Source organism: Stigmatopora argus, chromosome 8 (genome assembly GCF_051989625.1).
Source record: "Stigmatopora argus isolate UIUO_Sarg chromosome 8, RoL_Sarg_1.0, whole genome shotgun sequence".
Classification (NCBI taxonomy): Eukaryota; Metazoa; Chordata; class Actinopteri; order Syngnathiformes; family Syngnathidae; genus Stigmatopora; species Stigmatopora argus.
Window position 1 is genome coordinate 12,870,663 of NC_135394.1, and position 21,508 is coordinate 12,892,170.

General features: G+C 40.8%; 2 protein-coding genes across 5 annotated transcripts in view; one reads left to right on the top strand and one right to left on the bottom strand.

Moving 5' to 3' along the window:
- On the top strand, positions 1-9,321 carry ankrd24 (ankyrin repeat domain 24). The gene is made up of 20 exons (XM_077607588.1): positions 1-105; positions 826-956; positions 1,070-1,158; positions 1,241-1,305; positions 1,389-1,446; positions 1,964-2,034; positions 2,110-2,216; positions 3,064-3,235; positions 3,860-3,970; positions 4,064-4,183; positions 4,251-4,380; positions 4,519-4,691; positions 4,938-5,101; positions 5,223-5,938; positions 6,042-6,358; positions 6,467-6,700; positions 7,938-8,114; positions 8,217-8,378; positions 8,584-8,649; positions 8,767-9,321. The coding sequence occupies exons 1-20, from the start codon at positions 70-72 to the stop codon at positions 8,833-8,835; spliced, it is 3,168 nt and encodes a 1,055-aa protein (XP_077463714.1). The 5' UTR covers positions 1-69; the 3' UTR covers positions 8,836-9,321.
- shc2 (SHC (Src homology 2 domain containing) transforming protein 2) overlaps positions 8,154-21,508 on the bottom strand; it is a 20,126-nt gene continuing 6,771 nt past the window's right edge. For 3 of the 4 annotated variants that reach the window (XM_077607130.1, XM_077607131.1, XM_077607128.1), the window contains 11 exons: positions 20,492-20,562; positions 17,031-17,091; positions 16,812-16,931; positions 16,192-16,245; positions 16,064-16,115; positions 15,858-15,984; positions 15,574-15,754; positions 14,389-14,482; positions 13,461-13,628; positions 12,065-12,378; positions 10,515-11,264 (listed from right to left, as the gene is read on the bottom strand). In XM_077607130.1, coding sequence (XP_077463256.1) covers positions 11,136-11,264; positions 12,065-12,378; positions 13,461-13,628; positions 14,389-14,482; positions 15,574-15,754; positions 15,858-15,984; positions 16,064-16,115; positions 16,192-16,245; positions 16,812-16,931; positions 17,031-17,091; positions 20,492-20,562 — 1,371 coding nt within the window. In that variant the 3' untranslated portion in view covers positions 10,515-11,135. Of the gene's footprint in view, positions 8,441-10,514; positions 11,265-12,064; positions 12,379-13,460; positions 13,629-14,388; positions 14,483-15,573; positions 15,755-15,857; positions 15,985-16,063; positions 16,116-16,191; positions 16,246-16,811; positions 16,932-17,030; positions 17,092-20,491; positions 20,563-21,508 lie in introns of those variants that run through there. The other variant, XM_077607129.1, reaches the window with a different exon arrangement.

Sequence of the window (21,508 nt, forward strand, 5' to 3'; positions counted from 1 at the left end):
AATATCTGCTGTATTTTCTACATTAATTGAACATTTTTTAGTGCAGTGTTTCTCTCAAAGAGAGCAAAAATGAAGAGTCTGAAGGCCAAGTTTAAAAAGAATGAGGTAAGTTAGTGGAGTGGTGCAATTTTGGAGTGGTTTGTGTTTGTTATTCCTCTTCAGTAGTTTTCCGTTTCTGCATTAACTTTTATGTTGGGGGGTGGGCATTAGGATTCAGTATCAACTCAGCAGCACCATAGCGAGTCCAACTGAACTGCTGCTAGAGCAGAGCCCAAATGGCCAGTAGAGCTCATATATCATTCAATTATTCACACACATGCGGTCGCACACACACAAACACACACACAAATTTTAAAAATGCAACAACAAAAAATCCACAACTCTGTGCAATTGGAAAAAAAAACTAATCTGTTTGTATAATGTTGAACTATTTCTTTAACCTACTAGACGAAGATTGCACCAAATTTTACCAAAACATTAGGAAAGTAGTAGTAAATGGTGTTAAAAGGACGCATTGCTCAGAAGCTACATCTCAATTTATAAACTGGGTAGGAACTACATTTAACGAATGTTGTTAATCGACAGAAATGTAATGCTAATATGCTGGAAGTTATTTTTTATCTGGATTTAATACTTCTATCATAATTACATAATGAATGGCATTTTTGTGGGTGGCTGCAAAAATAATCTTCCTCAACCTCTGCTGATTTGTGTACTGAATATTTTGTACCAGTTAGTACAGCTTTTTTTTTACTGTCTAGTGTCTAGCCTTGTTTGTTTCTATTTTTTGTTTGTTTTTTATGTTGGGGGGTTGAATCCCAACAGAATCAAGACTGGAGCAGAAGTGATGAGAGGCTCCTCCAGGCCGTGGAGCAAAACGATGCTGACAAAGTGGCCGCCCTCATCCTTAAAAAGGGTCTCTCCCCCACTAAGTTGGATGCTGAGGGCAAGTCAGCGTAAGTGGGTCATTGTACTGTCTGTGGCTTCAATGGAGCAGAGACAAAACAGAAAAAAATAAATGAGGTTTAGAAATATGTATATTTAAAAAATACTCATGTCTTTCTGGCAGCTTCCATCTATGTGTGTCTCAAGGACATGTCGACTGTCTGGAGGTCATCATTGCTCATGGAGCAAACCTCAATGTCACAGATCGCGCTGGTGTGTTATTTTGTGATCACATTTTTACCCACCAAGGCCTCTACATCCCATTCATGTCTTGTTTACTGATTTTAATCACTAGGCTTTGGCGCCCTTCACCTTGCAGCCAAAAATGGACAGGCAGAGTGTTTAAAGAGACTTTTACAGGTAACTTAGTAGGTACATTTTCCGTTAAGATAAATAACAAACACGGGTTATATGTAACTTAAGTCCTACCTTTTTCATAACAGGAGAGACTGGATGTAGATTGTACAGATGCCATCGGGAGGGCACCCCTTCACCATGCAGGTACTGAACTGATACTATTTGTACCTTCTGCAAAATTAGAAGCTTAAAAAAAATTGAGATACAATTCATGCTGGTACTTAATGTTATGGCTATTGGGGATGAAATTTTTACGATTAGCTCGTGGAACGTGGAACGTAGTTGGACCCAAATCCAGGGAAACAATTAAGGGGACAAAGACGTGGAGTGCTCTAACAAAACTTTTAATAAAACGTGGCAAAGGTATCAAGAAAATAACAAAGACTTAGAATATATATATTTTTTTAAAACCTGATGGGAAAACGGGGAAACGGGGAACATGGAACATGGCGTGGTAACTTGGAATGATGCAAAGAAAGCCGACGGGTTTGAATAGACAGAGAATGGTTGATTACAAAGTACACGCATCTGGTGCCACGCGGGAAGGGAAACCATGAGTGACACTATAGGGCAAAAGCATACAAACTATTAAAAAAAAAACTACACATCAATTGTAATACCATACCATGAACATAATATTAATCAATAATTTGCTTTCCAGCTGTCAATGGCTGCAATTTATGCACTGAAATCCTGTGGGACTTTAAAGCAGATCTTGATGTCCAGGATGGGGTAGGTTAAAAAAAATCATCATAATATACTTGCATTATTCCTTCATCAGTTTATGGATTTTTACACCCTCCTAAGGATGGAACCACTGCCTTAATTCTGGCAGCACAGATGAGTCGAGTGGAGCTGTGTGTCTTCTTGCTTGGTCGAGGTGCCAACTCAAATATTCAGGACAACCAAGGGAGGTAAACAGTTCTTCCTCTGTGTAGCAGACTCTCAGTTAGTCGGCTAGAGGTTGTGTGTGTCTGTCAGCCTGGCTGTGGCAGCTGTTGAATTCCTGATGGATCAAGTGGAGCAAGAGCTGCAAACCTCTATTGGGCCATGATCTAAGCAGTGGGGTTGTGCAGCTCCGAACAGAGCCAAGATTCATGAAGGAAGTCTGCAGAGTTTGGATAAGATTTCAAGGGTGGTAGTTCAAGGCTTCTGGGATTAACAACTTGCGTATGATGTTGGAGGGAGGTAGTAAACATGTTGATTCAGGCTCAGCTGCTTCACTGGCTCAAAAATATACATAATTCAATCATTTTAGGACTTTAAGGCCCTGAGATGAAACCCGTCCATTTTGTCTAAATTATTGATTTTTTTCAAAGGCCGATGACATGCATGTGTTTTGGTGTAAGTATGCCACGAGAACGTGTGGAAACTTGCATTTTATAGTTTGGCGCAACCTATGTATGAACAAATACAGTTTTCTTGACAAGGCGGTTGGGTGTGGCTTACAGTAGTGAAATTTCAATGAATGTAATCAAGTGCCTTTTTTGGAACGCTGGAAAGTTCAGAATGACCATTTTTAATCGTCGTTTTCGGGAAAAGACTCACATAGGGCCTTCTGTTGAGATGTCATTCAGCTAAGATAAGAACCAATCCCTGCCAGAATTTTATTGACAATATAAAAAATAGTTTCTGGGCTCTCCCTTAGACTACGGGTGGAATGCTCGGTCATGAACAAAGTGTCTGGGGAGATGAAAGGTTGGGCTTTCCTCCTGAAGCGGCTGTCTTCCAGTGTTGTATTACTATGCTGTGTTTAATCAGGACGGCTTTAATGCTAGCCTGCGAGAGTGACAGCACGGAGACGGTGACTGCTCTGCTGAGAGGCGGGGCCAACACACAGTTGGTCGATGGCCTGGGAAACAAGGCGGACGACTATTGCTCTGAAAACCATCACATTGGGCACATGTTGCAAAATGGAGCACCACCTGGTATGGTATTAGTCTCAGATAATTTTCTTTCTCATCAGTAAATTGTACCTTTCAATATGTTACATGTTAATATTTGTGTGCGCACATATTTTATTTGAATGTATCTCAACATGAAGAAATGTTCTCTTTGTCTATGCGTACGTAGTGTCTGAAGGCGAGGAGGTAATACTGCAACACTACAATACCTTGGTTTTCTCTAGCCTCTATTTAATTGACATGTTTTCCACTGTGACAACATTATATGTACTATGCATTGCTTTCAACTCCTTCCTTGGGGTTACCTTAATACACTTGTTCATCTTTATTCCACCAATGCAGACACCCCTGAACAACTCACGGTCCTTACCAGTGCAAAGTGGTAGTGTCCCACGCAAAAGAAAAGCCCCTCCTCCTCCACGCTCACCTCTCCAGGTACTTTGAACAATTTTTTTCCACAGTGCCACTGCAATTCCTTTACATCAGACAAAACAATACATTTTTGGAGGAAATTAGAGATTCGGATCTAACCTGATCATTACTGGTTCAAGTGAGCTATTTAGTTCCGTTAGATCAAACTTTTCAAGCAAGCTTTGAATTTTGCTGTCTTTTATCATTCCTGTTCGGTTTCATATCCATCACGATCTCCCAAGGGTTTGCCACCCACCCCTCACCCGCGAAGTCCTACTTTGACCATTCCCTCGCCCAAGGCCCCTGGTCAATCGCCCTCTTCCCGACCTTCAGACTCATCTCTTTCGCCCCAGGTTCTTGCTGGTTTATTCTTTTGAAGGTCACATGTATTTTTACATCCAAAGTGGCTTGAAGAACTCATATGACATCTCATATCTTGGTCCAAGGTGGAAGATGAGGAGGTGTTTGAGGAGATTCGCCGTCTCCGTCTTGAGCGAGGCCGTCTCCTCCAGAAGATAAAATCGTTGGAGCAGCAGCAACAGAGTGCCCTGTCCGCCTTGGACGAGGTAATGCAATACTGACGCACATTCTTTTAGAAATGGCTAAAAAGCTTGGACGCTTGCGTCGCACTAGCTCTCTCAACTGAAGCAGCGTCTAAAGGAGGCAGAGGCTGAGAGGGACAAGTTGATCGAGGACCTTAAGGGAGTCAATGGTGTCGGGACAAGTGACTCTGAGGATATAGAGGACATGTTTGACTTTCCAGGTATGTCATTTGTCATCCCAAAGCGCCTTGGAATGTGTGGAGATATTCACATTGCGGGGAAAAGCTGGATACCTCTTCGTTAGGCATTAGCGTAGAATGGGCGGCAATGACATACATTTCATTGAACATGCTCTTCAGAGAAGTTGCTTTCCAAGCGTTCCAGAGACTCATCTGCACGTGACGAGGCATTTTCAGAAGCAGAATCGTCCAGCTCATCTCCAGGCCCTGCCGATCGTAGAACTGCAGAAGACTTACACCAAAAAATAGAAGAGCTTACGTCACAGAATGCTGAGCTGGTTCTCAAAGTGCAGGTTTGAACAGAAGGAAGACACATGCACACAGTAGTAGTAGTACGGGTAACCTATGTCATGTTTAACTGTCTTTGATGTCACGATGAACTTTATGATATCACGCTCTTAGGAGTCCCTTGGCTTCCTTGATTTTTTAATTAACATGGCAGGCTTACCATATTTTTTTTACCGTGCTGATTCTTTTACTTCACGTAGATTAGAAATGTAAGAGAACGCTGCATTTGTAGCATCTTTTCCTTTTAACAGATGCTGGAGATGTTTGAGAAGGACGACACTGACATGCAAAGCCCCGGTGCGGATTTTGTACCCATAGCACAGTATGAGACCATCAGGAAGGAGTTTGAAGCCCTGCAGGAGCGATTCGCTCAGGTTCGGAAATCCGATGGAATCTCCAGTGAGGTGGGGGAACGGTAAGATGGGTTAAAATAGGAAAACATAAGATGCCTATTCGGGCTTTAAAGAAGAAGCTAAAAGTCACAAAAATATATTTCTGGTTTGTTTATGTTGAATGATCTTTGTGTTGGTCCGCAGTGGTGAGAAGACATCGGAGATTGAAAAATCTGAGAGTCCGGAAGCTCTGAAAGAGAAACTGCAAGGCCTACAGGGCCAGTTGGCCTCCTCCGTGTCAGAGCTCGAACAATTAAAGGAGCAAATGCGTCTTGGTGTGTTCTCCGTGGAGCGTGGCGAAAGGAACACAACGGCAGCAGATGTCACTGAGGTTCCAGGCCCCGAGGCCCAGCAGCTGAGGGCGAGGGTGGACGAGCTGGAGGAGGAGCTTACTCAGAGAGATGCCAAAGCGGCCGCTGGGAGCTCCCAGGACGCTGACAGAATCAAACAGCTGACAGAACGAGTCGAGCAACTCCAAAGTGTTCTGGTTCAGAATAAGTTTGCGAGCGAAGGTGGTCGGACAAACTCGGGAGCGGGAGACCAAACAGAAACGGTGAAGCTTGCGGCCGAGCTGGAGGCCAGGGTGGCGCAAGAAGGACGGAATGGAATTGAGGTTCATCGACTTCTGGAGCGTGTCGGGGAGCTTGAGGGCGAGCTGAAGAAGTGTGTGCCCCGTTCGCACCTGGAGGAGGTGCGGGTCACGCTAGGTCTCCAATGCGAACAGCTGGCCAGAGAGAGAGCGGAGGTGGCGAGGAGGCTCAATGATGCCCTCCTCCAATTGGAGAGACTAAGGCCTCCTACGAATGATGAGGATGAGGAAGAGGAGCACTCTGAGAGCTCGGAGCTCTCCGTCGCATCAGGTTGGACATCAGTTACGAAAACTCGAGCTGATTTAATACAGTTGATTTGTTGGAAAGTATGATGGAAGAGTGGTTACCTCTCAGTTTCGTTCCATCCAATCAGAACGCTCCAGACATGCGCTGGCCACCGTCCGCGAAGAGCTGGAAGTTGCCAGACAGGAAGCAGCCCAGGCTCTCGACTGCTTGTGCGCCGAGCGGGAGAGTCGTGCCCTGGATACCCTGCAATTGAAGGATGCTGTTCCACTTTCAACGCACAAAGAAGCACTGTCCGCCGTGTCGGAGCAGCTGGCGCAAACCTTACAGGAACTCCAACAGGAACAACAGCAGCGGGCAGAAGCTGAGGAGAAGGTGACCACACTAGAGGGCAAACTCAAAGCTATGCGTGAGGCCGTACCAAAAGAAGAGCATGAGAAGGTTAAGGTTGGTGGTCAAACACACTCAGTCTCCAGCTCTGCTGTTGTGACTTTTAACAAACACATCAGAAAATATTGGCTAACAATGGCTGTCATTTCTTTTGTGTCCTATTAGGCGGATCTCCAGCGTTCCCTGCAGGCCAGCGAGAGCAGCGCAGCAGCTGCTCAGGAGGCTCTGAGTGACAGGGAAACTGAGTTGAGGGAGCTCAAGTCCCAAAAGGCCGCCCAACAGGGCCTTATTTCCAAGGAAGATCATGAGGCTCTGCGGCTGTCCATGCAGGCCGAGATCAACGCCATGGCGGCCCGCCTTAACGACCTCACGCGTAAACACGAGAAGACCTGCACTGAGGTGAGCAGTTGGTAGGCATATGCCGTTTCCTGTGTACCCTCACAAAGCCATCAAAGTATAATTAATCTTTATTGTGTCTGTGCATTGAGACTCGTGTTCCCCCTATCTCTTTCCCGTCTTTGCATTATTTATCCACTCCTCTGTACGTTGTGTACTGATGTAGTACTCAAGGTTGAGTATTAGTTTAGCGTAGTGGTATTGCGCGAGCATGTGCAGGGTAACTGATACAATGACTTTCACTACCTATGGCTGCTAATTTTCAAGCTTTTTTGATCTTATAGTCCAACATATATTTCAGCCTCCAAATTATCAAGTAAAATATCAATATCAAAGCAAGATCGAGACAGGATTTGATAGTATTATGATAGTAGGTCAAGGGTGGCGAACAAGTTAGAAACAGAGTCAAAATTTGAAACTGAGAGTCAGAGAGCCAAAATTTTAAACTGAGAGAGTCAAAGAACCAACATTTTTAAACTGAGAGAGTCAAATAACCAACATTTTAAACTGTGAGTCAAAGAACTAACATTTTAAACTGAGTCAAAGAGCCAAAATTTTAAACTGTGAGAGTCAAAGAGCCAACATTTTAAACTGTGAGAGTCAAAGAGCCAAAATTTTAAACTGTGAGAGTCAAAGAGTCAAAATTTTAAACTGTGAGAGTCAAAGAGCCAACATTTTAAACTGTGAGAGTCAAAGAGCCAACATTTTAAACTGTGAGAGTCAAAGAGCCAACATTTTAAACTTTGAGAATCAAACAGCCACACTTGCGTCAGCAGCAGCATAAAAATCCAATCTGGCAAATTATTTTTCAAATCTAATTATTTGTTTTCAAAGGGTCCTCATGAATTTGAGTGTGTTTTAAGAGAGAAAAAATAAGAGAAACATGAAGCAAGGCAAAGAGCCACAGTATATACAAAATATGATAAGAAGCAAAGAGCCGCATTCATTTTGTCCGGGAGCTGCATGCGGCTCGAGAGCCCCGTGTTCGCCATCCCTGTGATAGATGAAGCCTTACTTCAGTCTCAGCTTATCATTTTTTTTTTAAAACTGAAAAAGCACAGAAACAACAATCTCACTGTTGGTTTGTTCAACTGAAAATCTAGTTGGACTAATCCAGTCAGTGGAAATGAGCATGTTGCCAATTTAGCTTTCAAAATTAAAACTCCATGTTATTAATTACACCAAGGTCGCATTGACATAATTGGGACAGTAACACATTGGTTGTTGCCCTGATCTGTAGGTGTTCCAAGTGCAGAGGGAGGCTCTCTTCAACAAGAGCGAGCGGCAGGCGGCGGAGACTCAGATGGCCGCCGTACAGAAGCAGTTTCAGGAACTGCAGGCAAAGTCTAGTCACATTCAGGAACTTCACGCAAACATCCAAGAATCGCAAGGCCTGGTCAAGGAGAAAGACCGCAAGGCAAGACAACCTAAGATAAAATAACCCTTGGTGTACTCTTGACTGTTCGATTTTGGATCTCACTGAAAGATTGGTAAACAGTAAGCAAAAACCTGGTTGCAGATAACAGAGCTGTCAAAGGAGGTATTCAGGCTAAAGGAAGCACTTGGATCTCTGTCACCCCCTCTTGGTATCACATCATCCAGCGCGCATACACAACATGGGAATCCGGGACCGCAAGTGGCCCAACAGAACAGGATTTCCATTCTCAACCAACAACTCCAGGTGTAGAAAAAAAATTAATTCTTTAAAAGATGCCCAATTGAAGTTGGGATGCTGTTTGAAACCTATAAAAGAAAACAATACAATGATTTGAAAATTGTTATTCCGCCGTTCTTCATGTTTAACGTATCGTTCCATCTATATTGGTATTGTGAATATATTAGTGTTTTCTTCTTTTGATTATTGTTATTCATTCATTGCCTTTTAGGATTGGGAACGAAAGCACAAACAAGTGGTGGCGGTTTATCGGTCACATCTACTAGCTGCCGTGCAGGTGAGTGTGTCTGGCAGCTTTTAGAAAAATACTTCCATACTGAGGAAGAGAATGTGCAAATAAAGAAATCTGAAAGTTGAGCGAGATGTGAACACAGTATATTTGTTTATCCCACAGGGTCGTATGGATGAAGAGGTGCAACATATTCTCCTCCAGATTCTCAGGATGAGCCATGAGGGTCAATAAAATCTCCATTTGACCTCATTTTAGCTCATCCAATCAAGTATACAAATGTACTGCTTAGCTTATGAATGGTGAGCTAACATTTGGCTAGTAGCGGTGGATTTTTTATTTACAAAAAGTGAAGTATTCTATGTATTCTATCCATGCTAGTAACATGTATTGAGACGTACACATTCTTTAACGATATGTAATCTAACATAGGTATCTTGATTATATGACTTTTTCTGTGTTATGTAAAATGTGCCTTAGCTTAGTAAATAAACATTGTGAAACACTAACCCACGCCATCCAAAGTGGGCGGTGCATGGTGTCAAAAGTCTGACGAATGTTTTTATTGTCGTTGCATAAAAAACTAAGAAAAACATACTTTGCTTTAAAAAAAAAGGCAATAAAAGTATTATCTTCACACTCATAATTGTAAATTGTGTTTTGTCTTTTTCTATAGAAGTCAAAAGCATGAGTGTTATTTTCAGAGCTTGCAAAAATTGACTGAATAGCTTATAGTACATTTTTCTTATTTCTTTTGTTTTTTACTTTTTTCCCTTTTTTAATTAAAAGCAAATGCACAAAAATACAAGTCCTGGTGTCCTTGTTCAGTACGATTGGATTCTTTTGGCTGGAGGATGTGTGTATTGAAGCATTTTTTTCTATTATCTAAATGTTTATGAAAAACAATGACCAGATATATTTAGTTTAGAACACATCATCATATCAGAATCCTTTTTTAAGAATACGAATTTAAAATACCCGAACCGTTGATGACTTTGATCGGAATGAAGGTTTGTTTTCCATGACTTTTATTGAGAAGCATATTCTAAATCAAGCAAAGACAAGAAATTCCTGAGAAACAAAGGAAAAAGCGAGCTGTCATAAGGCTGTTAAAAGTGTTGCATTCAATGACACCAAAATGCCATATTACTACCTCAAAAGCTCAATTTAAGAGCCATAACAGAAACGACATCGTAGCATTATGTATACAACAAATTCAGGTTTTCCTGAGCCTGGGATAAAGAAAACATGTCATATTATAATCCACATTTATATGACTTGACCTTAAGGGTTAGAGCAAATGGGGGCACACGTCCCAAAATCAGGCATTATTAAGACATTGTGAACCCTAAAATGAGCAACTTACATTCCTATTTACACGTACGCGAACAGAATTATCCTGATGTTTGTACAGTCATTCATTGGCATTGCAGGAAAAAAACCAGTCTGTTTGCAAACAAGGACAGCGATGCACATTCTGAGGTACACAAAAATGTCTGTCCCTGCGTGGTTAATAAGGCACTGAAGTTGGACAGACATGTCACTTCATTAGGTACACCTACACAACTTAAGGCCATCCTGTACACATTTGTCTTCACAAATTAATTAATGCTCAGTTTTGTGTCTGACAGAGAAAATAAGTTGCTTTTATGCTGTGGTATAAAATCATAATGTATCAAAGTGAGAGCCCTGGCTATTTTTCTTGTTTTTACATTTGGTAATTAATTTAAATTAATGTTTTTTCTCATGCGCTTATTGTTACATTTCTTTATCGTAAATCTTAAATAATTGTTGTCGTATTCTTTATGTATTTAAATCCGGTAAATAGTATTTTTATATGAATTTTCAACAGTGGTTTATTACTTCTACTTCAACACAATTGTGTCTCATGTATTCGTTTCAATTTAAAAAATATTGGAATTATTTTAGCCCAAGAATGTTTGGGAACAGCACGGTTAGAACCACAATAAAACGTATCATTTTAACCATTGCAAAAACTAAATTCTATTACCGTACTACATCAGGTAGTCTGTCTTAGAAGGGATTTTCTTGGGTGCGACTAGATATACCTAATGAAATGAAATGAATTGATGATACACACATACACACTGCAAAACACGCACGAGTGAACATTATGTATATTCATACTTTCCATTGTTGCAAAGTGTTCTTGCAGATTTTTGTTTGTTAATTTTTCTTCTTTATGGTTCAGGTTCCTTGTTTAGCTTGAGAATTTTTCTCAATAACGAGGATAGTTTGATTATATGAATGTTCCTAAAGGGTGATGTTGTTTCCTCATTCCCCTTCTTTCCTGGCTTTTGTCACAAAAGTGTCCACTTGGGATAAACAAAACTCTTTTCCTTTACACTAGTTTGAAATGCTCCCTCAACTGCACCCCTACGAGGTGAATGTCCACGTATTTATTCAAAATACATGAAAAAGCATTTACTGTATTTTACAAAAACAAATGTGCTTCATCATGATCTCGTACCTCAATGCTTGCCGTCTGAATTCAGGGAGGTGCGAAGATGGGCTCATTGTTTCCTCCTGACCACCTGTTTAAGGTGGAGCTCGCTCTCGGCTGCCACGATAGGTAGCTCGTTCTTCAGATGGTACGCGATAAGGTGGCTGATGCTCTCAAATAACATGTCTTTAGTTCGGACCTTCATTTGAGGAAACAGCAAAAATAAATGGGTTTGCATGTCACTTCAGTCACAACAACAAGAGTTTACAATGTAGCAAATTTACATAAATATTCCATTCAATATTTTCCCCCCCATGCAAGAATATGTGATCGGGACATCCCTACTAATAATATTAAGCATTTACAGATAGAATTTTCGGTACATGGTCGAATGGTCGTCGGTCTTTTGGTTGCCGGTCTTTTGATCGCCCGGAAGGTTATAGCTAATTACCATTTAAATCGTTGCTCAAATTCCCTAAATTCAAATTGCGAATTACTATTTAGTCATACTTAATGCCCTAGTAATTATTAGGCTAAAGAAAAGCTCAAAATTTCCCGGACATTTATTGTTTTTTGTTGGAGAACTTGTTAAGACCCTGACTGACGTAGCTTCTTAAAGGGACAACGCATGTACATACAAACTCATACACTCACACGTCGGCTCAGTGAAACTGCTCATGGCCATTGTTGGCTTTTATTGATGCGTAGACCGTGTTGTTGTACCTTTTTTGTCGCCGGTCTTTTGGTCGCCCGTTGTCGTGGTCGGGGCGACCAAAAGACCGCGACCAAAAGACCGGCGACCAAAAGACGGTGACCAATCGACCCCACACGGAATTTTCCATGCAGTATTTTCAATCATTTTTACACTGGCGATAAAATGACCGATTGCATTTAGAATCTTCATTTTAAAAAAAAATCTAAACACGTCAGATATTGACAATCGTTGGTTTAACACCCTTTTTTTCAACAATGTTCCCGATACTGAGCAAGTGCACTCACCACCCCCTCAGGGTCCACCAGGAGCAGATGTTTTGGGAGTCCACAGTGCATTCCCGTCAGCACGTACTGACCCTGGTTGGCGGTACTCTCCCGCACAAGGAAGTCTCCGTCTCGGACCAGCAGCTTTTCGGCATCCCTCCGGCTCATGCGGCTGTGGTACCAGCTTTCCCGCCGGAGCTGCTCCTCGTTCGGGGCCACGGGGGCCCGACGTCGTGGAGGGCTGGGCCACTGATCTTCCAGTCGCTGCATGCCCCCGACTTCGGCTCCAGTCGCGCCGCCGGCTTCGTGCAGTTTTAGCGCGTCCTCAAAGGGCCCTGCAGAAGGGAGTAACTCGGCCTGAGCCTCTAAAAAACATTTTATTCAGTTTACGCTGATTGGCTGATTATCCCAAAATTAATATCTCATACACATTGTACAAGATTACCCTTGGGCGGCTTTGACATTGATAGATCTCCAATCTGTTTAAACTGGGTGGATCTTTTTCTTCAATATAAAATGTATCCAATAGTTTTAGCATAGAAAAAAATACAGTAATACCTCGTTTATCGCGGTTAATAGGTACCAAGACCTGCCGCAATTGGTAAATAACAGCGATGTAAGGAGAGTGATTTTATGGTGTGTATTTAAAATTATTTGGACTTTTTGCACTATTAGTTAACCCCTTAAGGCAAGGGTGTCAGACTCGGGTTGGTTCGCGGGCCACGTTAACGTCAACTCGATTTCATGTGGGCCGGACCATTTTAGATATAATATTTAGATTTGGTTTTTTTAATCGGATTAAAAGAACTGTATCAAAAGCTCTAAATATTCAGGTTTTTTATCGATCCAAAAGAATGTTTATTTGAGCTTTTTTCTTAGTAAGGGAAAATGTCTTATAATCATTTGTTTCTCATTTCAAAAGGAAACTAAATATTTTTAAATTATGTTCAATAAAGTGAAAAACAGAAAATATTAATAATATATATTTATTTTTAGATTTTCCAAAATTCTTTTTGAACTAAAAACACAAAAAGAAAAAATGGATTAAAAATTGCAATTATTGATTTAAAAAGGGAAAAAATCAGGAAATATAATATACTAAATCTATAATCTTCATTTGAATTTGATCCTAAAACAGAAAGTTGGCACTCATGATTTACTTTCTCGGGCCGCACAAAATGATGTGGCGGGCCATATTTGGCCCCCGGGCCGCCACTTTGACACCTGTGCCTTAAGATAAACACCGCCCTGTAGTGCCTAGTGAAATAATCACTAATTGTAACTATGTTATTGTTTCTACACTAGAAACTTTTCATGTATATTTGGTGTTATCTGCAAGGGTTGAGCCGTAAACTGGTGCAGAATTACTGTCAGTATATTTCTTATTAGTATATTCATGTGAAATATCTGTACTTACTCATGTCAAAGAGGTCTTTCTTAGGACTCTCTGGCCCACGAGCCTCCACGTTTCCATCATGGCCCTGAGCCATAACGTTCAAGTTTTCAAAACTTTGCGTGTTCACATACTGGTGCTCCTCATAGTCTTTGTGGCCAGGTGGCTGGCCATCAGCACAAAGGTAACCATCTATCATTAAAAAAAATACAAAGTTGATTTCTAAATGTATGGTTTTCCTTAACGGGAGCAAGGCAGAATTACATAGTACTGCAATTCTAATTGTACCTACCAAAAAGAGTTTTTTTTAACCCATAACATATCTAAAGTCATTTTAAAAGCCTACCCTGCTTCAAATCAATGGTGTTTTCAGAACAAAGCAAACATTGGCCGTTTGGTCAACATAAATTAACTTGCGCGTTATCTGGCTGTTTGCGAGATAAGGATTTGTAATATTTGCATAAATTCAGGTCAAATCATTTTCAGGCTTCGTCTGTTCACTTGTTAAGAAGCCTTGAGGAAAAGATTTTCTCAGGACAGTAACCTTTTTGGGGGGGTAGGAACCGCAATAAAGTGCCTCTAGAATTTTTTCCCTTACTGGGAACTGTGATCTTATTCCTGGAATAAATCCTAGTCATCTGAGGGTTGGAATAAGTGACAATCAAGGCTTCCTTTCATGTTAACACTAAAAAATGAGCAGAAAATCTTGCTAAACTCATGCCCTGCCTGTCCCAAATTTTATCTGTAATCTACAGGGTTCAAATAAGATAAATATGATGGTCAGATAATGTCATATTTTCCTTCAAAACGCACTAGAAATTGTTAAAGAAAAACACTTTTTATGGAATAAAAAAATGAACAATGAATGAAACCATGTTGAATCCAACAAAATAAATGAAAAAGCCACCATCCACTGTGAGTGATGCTCCCTCCGTACCACTGGGTGTCTCACCTGAGCCACTGGTTGCATCGGTGTCCCAGTGTAGTTCATAGCACAGCTGACTTGCATGTTTTGCTGTTTGCTCTCTTATCGCTGGTGAGCCCATCTACACATAGACGCACACTCACAATCCAACTTCCAAAAAACAACAACAACATTCCATCTTTAATAATGCATGAGCATCTCTCATCTCGCCACCACACATAATGTAGTTTGGAGGCACTCTATTTGAAACCCAAGCCCCCAGTATGTTCCCATGTTTTTTTCCTCTCTCTCAAGGTCAACCAACAAATCAAGCGAGTCTCTTTGCCAAGTCACATTTATCTCCGAGCAATTAAAGTGTGGCAACATCATAGGCCGAGACGGCGGGGGAGTCTGCTTATTATTATAGCAGGAGCCACTTCAACTGAACGGCATCAGACCGAGAGGAATTTCTTTATCTTGGCCTTTGATGACTTTAATTTAGTGGATTCCAACCAATTAGGAAGCGTACAGTTGATCAGATTGTTTATTTCCTGCAAATGTCTCTGTTCTGTATATTAGCCAGCAGAACAATTTATTCAATGTACGCTATCCATCGTAATTGGACTTTACCAGGGTTATTGACAATGATAGTCAAGTGACTATTCATTGTGCTTCCAAATTCACAATTCCTTACCTTTCAACCTTGGCCAATTGCTCCCCTTATTAATGATTGCAATTTCCCTTATTAAGTGATAAAAAATGTACACATTTTACAAAGTTTAGTCACATAGGGCGCACTTACATTTTCCCCAAAGTGGACGGGGTGCCCAATCAGTCGGTGCGCCTTTTGTATGTAATACATTCAAAATTCTGTAGATGTTGCTGTATGATGCTAACATCTTGATTGTTTGGGTACATGCTTGCTGACGCGCTATATTTATGTAGTGAAAAGGCGGACGTGTGAAAGGGGAATGCGCATCTGCATATCATGCTTAAAGCATGACAATATATTAGCAGTCGATGACGTTTTTGTCTGCTACCAGTGACCGAGGCGATCCGGATTAGAGCCGAAATGGGTAAAACGAGATCGGTTTTACAAAAAAAAAACGGAATTTAAAAAAAATCCCGTACAAAAGTTGTTATACGGCGTACACAATTTGAAATTATCAAAAAACATATAAAATACGGGAAAAACCTATAAGTTGCCAGGTATGCAATTCAGCTTTCAATTACCTGTAGTGATGCCCTGCTTTGAGGCTGTGTGTGGATGTGAGGTAGCTGGGATTTACTTGGCCGCAGTCTGGAGTCCACCACCCCCCCGACCGGAGGCTCCTTGCCCGGGATGCTGTTGTAGTAGTCGTGCTCGGAAAAGTCGTCATCCTCTCCCCACACTGGCTCATCTGGCCTGAAGGACCTGAGAAAACAGGCATTAATTCGCTTTTATTCCAAGAACAGATTGGATAAAGACGATGTATATTAATACTTTAATTAATCCTTTGATCAAATGGTGAGTTTACCTGTCTAAAGATGTCAGAGTTTTGGGTGGGCTGTGTAAATACTGTTTGAACTGTAGCTCAAAGGCTTGGCCGATGGTACTGATGACACTCTGGGCCAAACCGTCCGAGCACTCCAGAATATGACATGCTGGCATAGAGAAGAGCCATCATGTTCAATTTCAAATCTTCTACTCCTTCAGTGATTTGAGGATACGGAGACACGCTACCTCTCTGATTCACGGGGTCTTTGGCCACGTAAGCCACATAATCGGGCGTGTCCTGCAAAATGAAACAGAAATGCATAAGAGAAGGATGTTGAAGCCGATCAGGACAACGTCACAAATACTTGACTCACTGTGTCTCCACCAGATGCAAATGAGATGGACTGCATTGGGTGGTGTGCTAACATCTGGAAGATTGAATCAGTAAAGAGAGAGAAGGTCACTGTTTACGACATTTTTTTAAATCTTTTTTAATAGTAAAGCTAGTTGTTCCAATCCAGAGATTCTTTGTGTTTGTTTCCCTGACTTAGTAAATTGAATATAACTACAGTACCATGTATACGTCTATTTCTCATAAGAATCAAAATATAGCCTATTTTCAAGGAAATAACTTCCACTGGAATATACGATTATTCTTTTGCAATATAGTGTAGTTATACAATTTCATCCTAGCATAAAGAAGTAACTATTACTTTAATAAATGTATATGCTTATACCTTTAAAATATGTTTTGAATAACAGTCCAAACCTAAAAAGGTTTCAAAGGAATTTACTTGTCAATTTTTTATTGAGTATTTTATTTTTTTATATTTTCTTACAAAGAATATGCATTTCATTTTTTTTTATTTCCCACTGCAATTTAGTTAAAGGGCATTCATTCACTGGTGCAAATAAATTGAAAAAGATATGGTATTTAATTAAGTTCAATAAGTCGATTTCTCATGGTGGTTGTGAATCACTGTATATTGTATACCTGTCTTGTGGTAGGAATGAGAAGACCCAGTCCATCGATGGAAATATTGACAGCGATGCTCATGCCGGCAAACCTCAGGTTGCTTTTGCCCATGATGGAATGAAGAGCTTTGTTCCCGGCCTGCATAGAATGACAATCAGTTGAACTCTTGACAACAGCAAAAAGATGTCAAATGCCTCCAAGGAGACCCGCACGGAATGAATAAGAGATGAAGTTCACCTTCTTTCTCCATGCACCTTTTCCACCTGGCACAGTGTCGCACAGCCTATTGATGGCCTCTCTAATTAGTGGGGTGGAAAAAAGTCACAGTCAAAAAAACCTAGTCAGGAGGTCACTAATGTTCCCTGAATTAGGCATATTTAGACATTTGTTCATTCATTTTTAGAGCCGCCTATCCTCATAGGGGTTGTAAGGGGTGCTGGAGCCAATCCCAGCTAACTACGGGCAAGAGGCGGGGAGGACGCCGAATCGGTAACCAGCCAATCGCAGTGCACGAGAAGACAAAGAACAACCATTCACGCTCACACTCATACCTATGGGCAATTTAGAGTGTTCGAACAACCCGGAGAAAACCCACGCAAGCCCGGGGAGAACATGCAAACTCCACACAGAAATATTGAATTGAATTGAATGCTTTTATTGTCATTATACAAGTATAATGAGATTTAAAATGTCTGAACTTGGGATCGAACCCTCGATCTCAAAACTGTGAAGCCAACGCACTAACCACTCAATCATCATCTTTTAGTATTTGTAATTATTCCTAAAAAAAAATACAGAGGACTCCCACTTTTAGCCAAAAGTGGAGTGGAATTGAATTGAATTGAATGCTTTTATTGTCATTATACAAATATAATGAGATTTAAAATGTTTGAACTAGGGATCGAACCCGTGATCTCAAAACTGCGAGGCCGACGCGCAAACCACTGAGTCATCATCTCGTAGTATTTTTAATTATTCCTAAAAAAAATACAGAGGACTCCCACTTTTAGCCAAAAGTGGAAATCCTGGAATATTTATGGAATAATTATGAATTTAAAAAAAACATGCCAAGGCAAAAGAAAACATTAAGAAATCTTGATTCTATCAACATACTACAAAATGTCTTGTTCACAACTTGTTAAACAGCTCAATGGGCAACTGTGACTCGTTTTGTTGTAGCATTTTCAGCATTTTCAGCATTTTGAGGAATGACAAGCAAATGTATGCTTGTGTCAGGTGGTGGGTGGGAAGCAGGCACATAGCTTTGCTGTTATGGGACGCCGGGGACAGCAGTCAAGAACCCGGCGGCCCCTATCGAGTGGCTCGTAAATATTTAAAAAGCAGCAGCAGCAGTCCCAGGCTTTGTCTTGGCTAAAGGTCTCAGACCCGACCCCCCTCTTACACAACAATGCTGTTTTGATGATTCACACTGGTGAGGACAACCAGTGTTGTTGTTTTTGACTGCAGACACACTCTTATAAGATAGCGGGTGTTGCTGTTTAACGCCACCGACAAAGAAAGCAATGTTGGATGATGACGTTCTGGAAAAATGAAGTACATATTTGACATATCACAATTTAGATGCATCGACTGTGATGCAATAGTTGATTGAAGCGGTCGATTTTTTATTTTTGGTCAAGTGGGAAAGAGTCTAATTTTGACTTGTTTAGGAAAAATATTTATTTGATCACAACGAAATCAGGATCACTAATCTGAGATAAACAGTTTTCTATTAAACAATGACGTATATTGTAATTTGATTATATTTATTTTTGGGGCAGATGGATTCCCTCACATCCATCACTATGGTTGTCGTTCGTTTTCTTAGAAAAGAACGCCATCGACTTCCTGAGTTTAAATGAGTCTGATTGGGTCGGGCCAAATTCAATTTGCATTTACAAGATGTGCTTGACCTTTTGCTTTATTCCATAGAGCATTTGATTTTGCAAATAAAAAAATAATCACGGGCATTAAAATTTAAAAAAAAAGCAAGTAGGATTTAGCGAAATGTGATTTAGGCAAATAACGCTATAAAAAGTAGATTAAAAAGGGTACTTTTGTAAATGTAAGCAATTACTATATACGTAGCACGTCACTGCCAAAGTTTACACTGACAATCCAATATACAACATCAGAATAAACCTGTTTAAAAAACGATTCAAACTTTGAATTTGGACCGTTTGGACCTGACTTAAGGGTTCAGATACAAATAATATACGTAGATGGATGGAAATGGGTGCTTACTTTCTGAGTGTCACTAATGGAAAATCAGAAAACAGCCGTTATAGAATCCAGCCGTGCGAGTTATATTTAAAAATGAGAGTTGTAATGGTTAAAATTGTCAACTTTTTTTCTATATTTGTTGCATTTTGTTGTTTGGTCGACTATACTCCCCTCCTCCCTCCTGTTCAACGGGTTCAACGAGGGGGAAGGCTGCAGCTTTCCACAGTCATTAGTAAACATCATCAATTATAAATCCCCCCCTCCCCACTGTATCTCCATCACTACTACCCCCAATCCTCCCCCCCTTCACTTTAGCCTAGCAGGCTCACATTACTGTCAATCGATTCAGGGAAAGAGATGAGGGTGGGAGAAAATGAGGGAGGTAGAAAGGGGGAGCGATTGTCTCTCCTGAGAGAGCGAGGCCTTACGACAATAACACAATGTGTGTGTCCAACACAAAAACACAACAGCATCTTGTGCTATTGTCTGTCCTGTGACCCGTCTTTGGACAGCAAAATGCATTCAAAAATGGACCAGTCGAAGGAAAACGTTCCAAAAAAAAAGATCAATGAAGGTGTCCCCTAATTTGCTAACAGTAAAAAAATTCATGAAGTTGAATCTTAAATTTCAGTGTACCGTAGTTTGCCATTTAATATACCCGAGTATATTAAATGATTTTTGCTTTTTTGAGCCTCCCGTTTGTGCGCCATTTAATATACCCCTGCCATTTAATATACCCGGGTATATTAAACGGCAACTCAGCTTTTTTGGCACGATTTGTATGGTGTTCATGGGGGCATAATTATAGATACTTAAGTTGATTAAAATTCCAAGTCAGACTTTATTCAGCAGTAAGTGGTTTTAACCTGAGCAGTAAGTAGTTATAGTCTGCAAAACGTTGATGCACCCCGTCACGGCATAAAGAGTGCGTAGTGGATCGTACCTTCCCGTTTGTGCGCCATTTAATATTCCCCTGCCGTTTAATATACCCGGGTATTAAACAGCAAAATACGGTAATATTTAATGTGTCCTAATAAAATGACCTCTGCCAAATTTCATGTTGCCAAGTGTTGTCTTAATTTCAACTTCCTTTAGAGAACATCATAAATCCAATTTGGGGATTAAATCCAATTTAAAGAATTTAGCAGTAGATTAATAGTACTAGAAATTCAAGTATCGGTAGCCTATCTCCTGAAATCTAGACCATATGATCATATTCCCAAGTGCCAATCAACATGGAATGCTAATAGCAATGTGAGATCATGATGACTGACTGATCTCTCATCTTGCACCTCTTTACTATGATCTAGTGCAGGCATAGGGCATGTGGGCCGGATCGGACCCCCTGTCAACTGGCAGTGGATGCTCATCTTTCAGTGCCATTTGACGTCTAGGGCCGTCAATACGGTCCGGAAAGTTAACTTTTTGGGCCAAAAATAAACATGGCAGGCAGAGTGAATTTTTAAGCATTTTACCTGGTCACCTGAGTGCGTGTGTTGAAATCCAGGGAGCGCATTGACTTGAGCACTTCAATGCAGCCCATGTACTGCACAAACACATAAACAAAGCAAAAATGAGTGATTACAATAAAGTTGTTTAGAAATTTAATTTGACAATAGCTTGAGAGGGGGTTGTTTGACTTTAAATACAAACATTGACCAATGTATCTTGAAGTTTCTTTCTAACCCCGCGTGATCTTAAATCCGCGAATGGAGCCTCCGAGTGTACTCCGGTGGCTAACAGCCATCTGGGTAACATCCTAATGGATGGCAGGCTGAGGTGCTAATGGCATTTTGACTGGATTAGAAGCACTAAAAGCTCCCGGGCACGAAACATCGGTAGCATCTCCTCTGTCTATGCGCGTGAGAATGCCCCTCATGTAACCTACTAATGTTCATAAAGGTGCTAGTAAACAGTCATTCCTGACCATTCGATCCACTTTCACTTAGCTGGTCCACGATTGATTAAATAATCTATCTTTATTCATCTATGTCACAACATATAATGACAGGCGGACCAGTTGACTCATTGACGGTGATAGACATGCCATCTGTCAGTGAACTGGGATGTCTGGCAGTTTCAAAGATGATAAAGACCCTTCTGCTGGACGAAAATACATTTATCTTTTTTACTAATAAAATCAAGAGTAAATCGCATACATCAGTTTGTTTGTGACAGAAAAAAATCTGCCATTTTTAGTGCAATGCAAACATATTCAGGAGTAAAATTTGATCATGTGTTATTGTGACATAATCCAAAAAAGGGAAAATAGAGACATTGAGGCCAAATGCTTAATCAGCCTCAAGACCAAATTTGTAGATGGGGGAAGTCTTCCATCAGGCAAATTGACTGTCGCCCCCTTCTTTACTGAATGCCTCCATTGTTACACCCGCACACACACTAATTCATTATTGCACACACATTTGCTGATACAACACACCACGTCTTCCATCCGGCCTATCTTTGCCCCCCCATCTCTTAGACTTCAGGGA

What these genes read in the sequence shown, in the direction of transcription:
- ankrd24 (XM_077607588.1), top strand. Translation starts at nt 70, where the DNA reads ATGAAGAGTCTGAAGGCCAAGTTTAAAAAGAATGAG. An exon ending in CCAAGTTTAAAAAGAATGAG is followed by an intron (nt 106 to 825) that starts GTAAGTTAGTGG and finishes GAATCCCAACAG; the next exon opens with AATCAAGACTGGAGCAGAAG. An exon ending in TCAAGGAGAAAGACCGCAAG is followed by an intron (nt 8,115 to 8,216) that starts GCAAGACAACCT and finishes ACCTGGTTGCAG; the next exon opens with ATAACAGAGCTGTCAAAGGA.